This window comes from Sesamum indicum, linkage group LG6 (assembly GCF_000512975.1).
Source record: "Sesamum indicum cultivar Zhongzhi No. 13 linkage group LG6, S_indicum_v1.0, whole genome shotgun sequence".
NCBI lineage: Eukaryota > Viridiplantae > Streptophyta > Magnoliopsida > Lamiales > Pedaliaceae > Sesamum > Sesamum indicum.
This window is the reverse complement of record NC_026150.1, coordinates 2,364,946-2,373,954: the sequence shown is the minus strand read 5'-3', so window position 1 is coordinate 2,373,954 and position 9,009 is coordinate 2,364,946. Positions and strand designations below refer to the sequence as shown.

General features: G+C 31.4%; 1 protein-coding gene across 1 annotated transcript; it reads right to left on the bottom strand.

Moving 5' to 3' along the window:
• LOC105163401 (1-aminocyclopropane-1-carboxylate oxidase homolog 1-like) lies at positions 3,309–4,919 on the bottom strand. Its single transcript, XM_011081723.2, has 3 exons — positions 4,345–4,919; positions 3,920–4,241; positions 3,309–3,807 (listed from the first exon to the last, which is right to left on the bottom strand). The coding sequence occupies exons 1-3, from the start codon at positions 4,851–4,853 to the stop codon at positions 3,553–3,555; spliced, it is 1,086 nt and encodes a 361-aa protein (XP_011080025.1). The 5' UTR covers positions 4,854–4,919; the 3' UTR covers positions 3,309–3,552.

The following is a 9,009-nucleotide window of genomic DNA, read 5'->3' as shown; positions in this document are numbered from 1 at the left end:
TCTTTTTTTCTTTTTTTATGAAAATTACATATAAATATTTCTAGACATCGATATATGGTTTACTATGTAGAAAAAAGTATTTTTCTGTAAGCTCATGAGATATAGAAGTGCAATCTTTTAGCTAAATTTGCGTGACTACACGGAAATGACTATGTTTTGTTGTCGAAAACTCTAGAAATTTTAAATTCATTTTTTTCTCCATATGAAAGTAAACATTTGAGATTTTTAGAACTAAACGAAATATTATAGGAAATTGCCATGTCTCTGTCGATTTAATTTAGCAATAATCCATGTTTCTTTTCGATCTTAGGTCAGTTCAATTCATTACGTCTCAAGTAAAATTAGGATTTATGTTCCTAAACTTGAATTTGTATTCAAAAATTAATTTTTTTATGGAATTTTTATGATTTTGCAGATGTTACTTTTCCAAAACTCTGTATTAATTACATATTTATAGGAAAATATTTTAAAATGCATTATATATATGTATATATATATATATATATATGAAACCATAACAAAGAATTTAGTTAAAAAGTATATTCCACCAACTTTTGTTATAATCCAAATATTTAATATAAATATGAATTAAAGGTGCTATGTATGTACAATTTGTCATCAAAATACGACAAAAGTTGTCGGTCAGCACATTTCAAATGGGTTAAATTCATTTTGATGATATATAAAAATATCAAAAATCTCTCTATGAAATTTTTAATATAAAAAATCATCCCTATATTATGAATAAATAATCACACGTCTTCAGAAAAAGCAGAAAAAAAAACTCAGCATATTTCAGAAAAATTTCGCATGTCAATCAGCCAAGTTTTTCAATTTTCAACATACTTCAGCAAAAAAATATGTATTTCGACAAGAAGAACATTAGGGTGTTCAACGGACATTTTAACAAATACCTTGAAATCAATTAAAATTTCACCTACAAACTGTAAAAAAGAATTACAAAGAACAAAAATTACCTGTTAATGTCGTAGGGAAGAAGTTGTGCCAATAGATCTGGAGCCGTCTGCGAGCGAGGAAAGATCTGCTTTCTTCTTCTCGGTCGCGAGATAGAGAAAGGGTTAGAGGAGAGAGAGAGAGGGCTAATTTGAAAGTTGAGGAGAGTGAGGTTATCGTTCTTTTAAGAGTCAGAGTAGTCAATTGGTAGTTTTAGTTATGTATATATATATTTACTGTTATATTTTACTTTATATAAATTAAATAAATATTAAATAAATTAGTTATTTATATAATATATATATAAATACATAATATAATATAATATTATGTATAACATATAAAAATATTTTATAGTTGAGATTAATATATGTTCATAATCTGTAGTAAATTTATATATTTATAAATATTAGTATTACATTGATATAACTATCATCTTATATTGTTGAACAACATAGGTTAATCGGACCATCAAAATTCAAATTAGACCGTTAGATATGATCATACTTACAGAAAAATACACTTGGTAAAATTTTAGACTTATTGGATATACGGATGTCAAGATATCGTACTCAGAACATAAAAATAATTATTCAAGTCGGTGTATCATAGAATCAGGCTATGTGATTTTAAATTAAACCGTCCGATATGATCTAATGGACACGGCCTTATATATATTTAGATTTGGTGTGAATCGAGTAACTAGATTTTAAGATATCGTAATTATTGATTAAATTTTTTGATTTCATTATATATATAATAAAATAATAATTAAAATTATTTAACCATCACTATTATTATCCAAAATAAAATTTATGATATTAATAATTATAATATATGGTCAATTTTGCTTATAAAATTGATCAAATATTAAATATAAAATGAAATATATAAAAAATTCAAAAATAAAAATATATATAAAAAAAACTCGCGAGCTTATGAACAGACACAATTGAGCTCGAGTTGAGCTCAAAATCTTCGCTGGTGAGAAAAAACATTAAGAGGAATGCGTGTTTTTTATAAAAATAAAAATAAATTAATAAAAAATTTACTTTTAGTTTTATTGTAATTAATTAAAATTAAATAATACATTATAATTTTACAAATATATATATATATATTATCATGTCATATATTTACAACTTAATTATTATTTTCATAAATAAAAAACATTCTTATTTTTGTGTTTTAATATTTTCATAAATAAAAAAATTCCTATTCACACCATTAGAGATGGAAATTTCCGTCTAAGTTAAAGAAAAAATTAGCTACGGAAACAGAGACAGAAATAACCAAATTTCAACCATCTCGATTTTTAAGCAATCATTTAATAGTATCAGAGACGGAAATAGAGACGGAAATTAGTGAAATTAGAAATCCGTCTCAAAATCCGTCGCTAAAATAAAAAAATTATTAATAATTTATCATAAATAAGCGTTCCATCTCTAAATCCGTCTCTGATAAAGACGGATTTTATTCCGTCTCTAAATTTTGGTCTCCTGATACCCTATTTTCTTGTAGTGGGAACTTTTGAATTTTTCCCCATTTCAAATCCCAACTCTCCGCTTTGCTGCATTGAGTAATTGAATCCCTAAACAAGGGTCAAAAAGTTTTATACGAGCATAAAAGAAATTTTAATATTTTATTCCTAAATTAATTATACAAAATGAAACAATACATTAATTCACAAAATTTTTTTATCCAACAAATAATGTATTATTTTATTCAAACTGTTGGGTGGAGAGCAGAAATACCTATTCGACTATTGCAGCGGAATATCGAGTACAAAACTCTTTAATAGACCAAAATAATTACACGAATTATAATGGTTACAAAATACTAATATGTGAACAAATCAAACGAAAGGAGTACTACAGTAGTATCAATTAGGCTCAGATTCAAACCAGTATCCTTTGAACACACAAGAGTGCCGCACCCACACCCCAATTCACGGTTGCACTACTACCCGAAGAACACCACAAAGGTTTTGTCCCTCGATCACACAGATCTCTTTCTTTCTTGGTCACCGAGACCTTAATCACACAAATTTCACAAAGAAGGTTGAAAGATAGAAAACGGCTCTTCAGGTTTTCTCTCTGTTTTTGGGTGTCTCTCAGTGGAGGAGGAAGAGGCTTTTATATAAGGATGAAGACTAGCTGGATAAGGACAACAATAGAGTCCTTCCTCAAGTAACTTTGTTGGCTAAAGAAGACTCATGGAAATTGGAGACTTGAAAAGATAAGAGAGAATAACGATGAGGACTCTCCGGATCGGGACGAACGGGTCGTGGATCGGATAGTGGGCCGTCCGAGCAAATCGGGTAAGTGGGTCTCTAAAAACTTGGGCCACAAAAATATAACACAAACTCAATTATTGATCATTTATCCCGCATCTAACTGGAACAAAAAGACATCACCCCGTTGGTAGTCGGTACAGAGAGTAATTTGGAAGAACGGCCAAGTGTTTTATTACAATGACGACCCATAGTAGTATTTAATCTAGTACTAGTCCTTAATAGTTACTTATCAAATACATCAATCACACCAAAATAAACATGCTAATCGTCGTGCTTCATGGTATTTGAATTTCAAGAACAGTTCATCGAATCTTGTAATGAAGCAATGCCGTCTCAGCCTTATCGAATCTTGTCTTGTAATGTTGGGTATATTCCCTGAACATGAATTCCCTGTATACGGCTGGATTTTCATCAGACAGAAGCTCTTTTATGGGAGCAAATGGCTTCGCTGCAGCCTTCATACTTGGAGTGAAGAAGCATGCAACTGAAATCCTAGGCCCGACAGGCTGAGCCAGCACTCTGTGCTCCACGCTTATGAACTTGTCATTGCTAATAATCTATCAAGAACAACAACAAAACAGATGCAGACGATGATATTAATTAATTAGTTCTGTAAACGATTTATAAATTTCTCAACATCCTATGCTTCAATCAGTAATTGGTTTCTACCTGCATGAGATCACCAATATTGGCAATAAGAGCTCCATGGACGGGAGGGACGTCGATCCAGTGATCATCGTGTAGAATTTGGAGGCCGCCGGTGCTGTCTTGCATGAGTAAGGTGAGAAAAGTTGTGTCTGAATGTTTTGGTGTGCCTAAGGTTTTGTCAGGCTCAGGGCATTTCGGGTAATACAAACATGCCAGTGCCTCACTTTTCATGCACTCTATGTTCGACAGGTAATCGCTGGGAAGCCCCAGAGCCTCTGATAGCAATTCGGCCATGATTTCCCGAAGTTCAATCATGTATTTCACATATTGCTGCACCTCCTTCCTGCAAATTAGCGTTTATATTTTCCACAAACTGTTATGGTATTGTACTCCAATTGGAAAACACAAAACAGTATTTTTTGTGTGCAAAATCAAATCTGAAATACCTGCATGCTAAAGGTAAATCTTCGGGGTGGAGCTGATCATCGTTGAAAACGCAACTCAAGATATCCCTCCAACTGGCCGGATCATTTTCACGTGAAGGTAAGTTGCTGTTGAGCTTCACTTGTTTCCTGACATCAGATGAATACCAAGGCATCTTCTCTTCCGTTGGCTGCTCGTGGAACCGCTTCACGGCAGCCAACATGGCGTCCATTGTCTCCAGCGGAATCCCATGGTTCACTATCCTGAAAAACCCCCATTCTTGGGCAGCCTTACGCGTTTGCTCCACCACTTCACTCCGCCGTGCGCCGAGGTCCTGTAAGTCAATCGTGGGCAGATCCAGGTGCACAGCGTCGAGCTTTGGGCGGCTCTGCAAAGTCTCCGGCGGGTGCTCGAAGAGTCTTGGGAGCTTCGTGACCCCGGCGTCCACCAGACCCTTTACACCAGCTTTTGTCTCATCAAATTCTTTCAATTCTTTAGCCCAATCAAAATGCCCATTGCTGGAAACCACCATTTTCAAGTCTTTATCTGAGAATATAGCTTATAATTGTATTTAGTGAGAAGAATGTGTAGGAGGGATGAGGCTAATACTTACATATATAGTAGTGTAGGCTTAGACAAACAGCACACAAGTTTGGAGAAGTACAAACCAGACGGTATTACTAGGTTACTGCCACATGATCCTTTTGATTTGATGTCCGTCAACATAAGCCCGTCAGAACGCACATTCGGAATTCAAAGTTACTTTGAGCGTTGGATGGCTGAATTAGAAAAACGCTCAATTTTCTGACGATATGGGCACATGCGTTCTTTCTTAATTAATTTTCTGAACCTTCTAGATTACTAATTAATTTATAGTCTGACTGAGAAGATTTAGGTTGCATTTGGATGGAATGTTTTGAAATCATGAATTTTCAAATTTTTAATAATAACTTTTTTTGAATATATTTAGATCATTTAAAATTCAAAAAATTTCAATTATTTTATTTTAATTTTAAAATAAATCTCGATAAATATGAATGTATTTTAATTCTTTTCAAATAGAGTCATTTTGAAATCATTTATTCAAATTGTCCGAGTCCATCAAACCAAATACACAGAGCATGATCGGTATGTAGGAATGAAATTAAGTGTGAACGAAATATGATTTAGGAATGAAATAAATTTGCTCTTTTGTAATCTTTTTAAAAAAAAATATTTATTCATATTTTATTGAGTACATTGAATAGTGTTTTTAGAATTACTTATGAAAGGTTATAAGCAATTTATAAAATATCTCATATATTATTGAATATATATACACATATAAATAATTTATTGACTTGTCAAACTATAGATAATAAAACTGAATATTACATTAATACAAGAAAAAAAAAAAAGGAAAACTTTTATTTTTTAGATGTTGGGAATAACTAATATCATGATTGGGCGAGGAAATGATCTCTTATAAAAAAGATTAAGAATTCACATGGGAATAAGTATTGCCAAATTTAGAGCATATCAATCAAAACGTATGAATAAATTTGAGAATACTCATTTTATTTCCACTCTATTCCTACGTACCAATCACGCCATTATTCATTTAAAGTCGAAAAAATGTTGACATCTTAAAATTATTTATCTAATAAAAAATTCCGAATTTCAAATCTGACAATATATATATAGTACGAGCAATAATTATTATTTTTATATTCATTTCTAAGTTAATATATCTTGATATAAAATTATTCGTTGTAGTTAATTAATCATTACTATTAGGATGACGTATTCAATTATTTCTAACAAAAAAGAATATTATTTTACACAGGAATAAGATATAATTTTCAACGTAGGACTCCGAAAGCAGCACGACAACGAATCTTGGTTGGACTTAAAAATTATTGTTTAAGAGGGAGGGTGGAAATTTCCTTCAAATTAATTTAGATTTATTGCCAGCTTTGCAGAGGTATTATTAATTGATGGGGGAAATAACACTTTTCCTCCAGCCTTTTAATTTTTGATCCTATTAAATATGTTATTTTTATTTTTAATTCTATAACTTTAAAAAAAATAGTACTTTTGATCCCATGACATCTCACCGTTAGATGTTTAATGAAAAATTTAAAACCACGTGGTTGTTAAGTGCATGGGATCAGACGTGCTACTTTTATAAAATTATGAGACCAAAAGTAAGATTTTAGTAACATATGGGGCCAAAAGTGTAAAGGCTCTAATACCCACATGCTATTTTTCGTTAAAATATTTAATAAAAATGTGTCATAAGACAAAAAATGAGAATTCGTAACCAATGGACCAAAAGTGAAAAGACTCTGTATTATAAGACAAAAAATACTATTTCCCCAATTTTGATTATGGGCAAAAGGGGGTTGAATAAAAGAGAAAATTGTAATTTTGATATTATAAATATAAAGAGTCACAATTCCTATTGAAATTAATGTTAATAATATGGTTTTGCAATTGGAAAACTTAGCAACTTGAGGATACTTTTGATCGAAAATCTCCAAAATTAGCATGCCATGTGTTCTACATGCACTTTTTCAATCAAAATTGTCTTCAAATTATTAAGTTTTAATTGCAAAGCTAAATTACCAAAATTAATTTCAAAAGATCCAAATTTTCACCAACTGTACTTAGGCGACTAAAATACTATTAGGCGACAAAAATTCTAATTTTCTATAAATGCAATCACTAGGGTTGTAAAATTTTGGCTAAATTGCAAAAGAATACCCATGTTTTAAACACTCGGCAAAAACTCCTTCCTGTTTTAAAAATAGGTAAAATAGCTCTTTGTGATTTTTTTTTAATTTACCACATGCTCTCTCTTTTTATTTTGAAGTGTAGTGGCATTAAATTTTTACATTGTCTCACTCTTATACCTTTATATAGATTTTTTTAATTATATATGAATAATTAAAAATTATAAAATAATAAATTATTATTATATATATATATATAATTTTTTTTAAAAAAAATCCTACTCCCACCCCTACTTACCCCCATCCCCACGCCTGCCCCCGCTGTTCTCGACGATCGACAAAAGAGAGGGTGGGGAGCGTGGCAATCGGCAAACGATAAGACATATTTATTGTTTTCAAGATTCAAAAGCGATATTTATTAATAATTCATATATATTATATTTCAATCTTTTTGACTCTATGAGGAACTTGAAGTTGGCCATTCTTGAATATTGGTAATCGGGACATGGATCACAAACAAATAAATAATGCTCCCACCGCCTAAAATATATAAAACTAATATATAAAGATATCAAATTTAATAAATATATTAAACTAAAGATTTTACAATAATACAAACCACATAATAGTATTTGATAGACAAACATATATATATATATATATATATTAAGTGGTAAGATTTAATTATTTAATATCCTGTTTTGTTGTAGTGACAAGAGTAAAACGCATATCCATTTTCTGTGGAAGATGCATGCAGGGATGGTTTGAAAATGAAGATAGACTATTTATTGGATCAGACAAACACATTGTTAACTTATTACATTTGTTCGCCTTGAATTTTTACCGACATCTTCGTCATTGGAAAAGAATATTCACGATGAAAAAGTAGTTCAACGAATGAGATCATCAGGAATACTGGACTTGTTCAATGACTGAAAAGGATGGTAACTGATATATATATATATATATATATATATTAAAATTAACTATTGTTGCATGATGTTCTTGCATATATTTAAAATTATAATGGGAGATATAAAGAGAAAAAAGAAATTTATAATAAGAAAGAAAAAGGGTCGAATAAAAAAATATTAGGAAAAATATTATTATAATAATAAATATTATTCAATTACAAAATTGAAAATCAATATCTAAACCTTTCTCGTTATTCTCGTTCATATCGTCATCGTTCGGCGACAGGGGGTTTATCGGAGGCTGTGCTAGGGCGCTAATGGAGACGTTTGGCTGTGACGGCAGTGTAGTTGAGGAGTTGGCATGCATTTCCTTCATAATGACCATCATATCGACTATCATTGTCTCCAGCCTATTCATTCGGTCCTCCATGGCTAGGTTTGGTTGTGGCAGTGTCGCTGGGGATGACGATGGTGATGTGAATGTTCGGCTGTATACGTGGGCATCAGAACCAAGGTCGATTACACAACCCTTGTTCTTGCCCACAACTGTAGCCAACCACATCTGATGCTCGGTTATCGGCATTGAAGCTTCCGATTCGGCCGGCTGGGTATCGTGGTCCTTGACCGTAGGCTGAGTCTGATGATCCTCCATCAAATTTTGGAGCATTTTCTGCAAAACAAACAAAATTATTAAAATGTTACCCAATACATTACAACATCCTACAGAAAGAAAAGGAGAGAAATATAAGAACAGTTAAAATACATTGACTGTTCCTAAATCAATTTCGCATAAATTTAATTTCACGCCAAATGAAAAGTAGAGGGTAAACAATTTGAACTTAAACGCATAACAATACTTTATATATTTGAACATATCTAGCGGTTTGATGTAAAATCACATAGTTATTTTTAACCTCGTTGATTGTGTATCAGATCTGTATAACAAAAATGTTCATAACTTCATCGAATGTAGTATTTTGTTGATTTAATCATATTCAACAGTCTGGTTAGAATTTTAACGGTCTGATTAGGCAATCCAATAGAACAGTATAAGATGCTA

Excerpts from the sequence above, each read along its gene's own strand:
- LOC105163401 (XM_011081723.2), bottom strand. The coding sequence starts at position 4,853 with ATGGTGGTTTCCAGCAATGGGCATTTTGATTGGGCTAAAGAATTGAAA. Across the intron at positions 4,242-4,344 it reads GATTTACCTTTAGCATGCAG|GAAGGAGGTGCAGCAATATG; the intron begins GTATTTCAGATT and ends GCTAATTTGCAG. Across the intron at positions 3,808-3,919 it reads ATATTGGTGATCTCATGCAG|ATTATTAGCAATGACAAGTT; the intron begins GTAGAAACCAAT and ends TGTTCTTGATAG.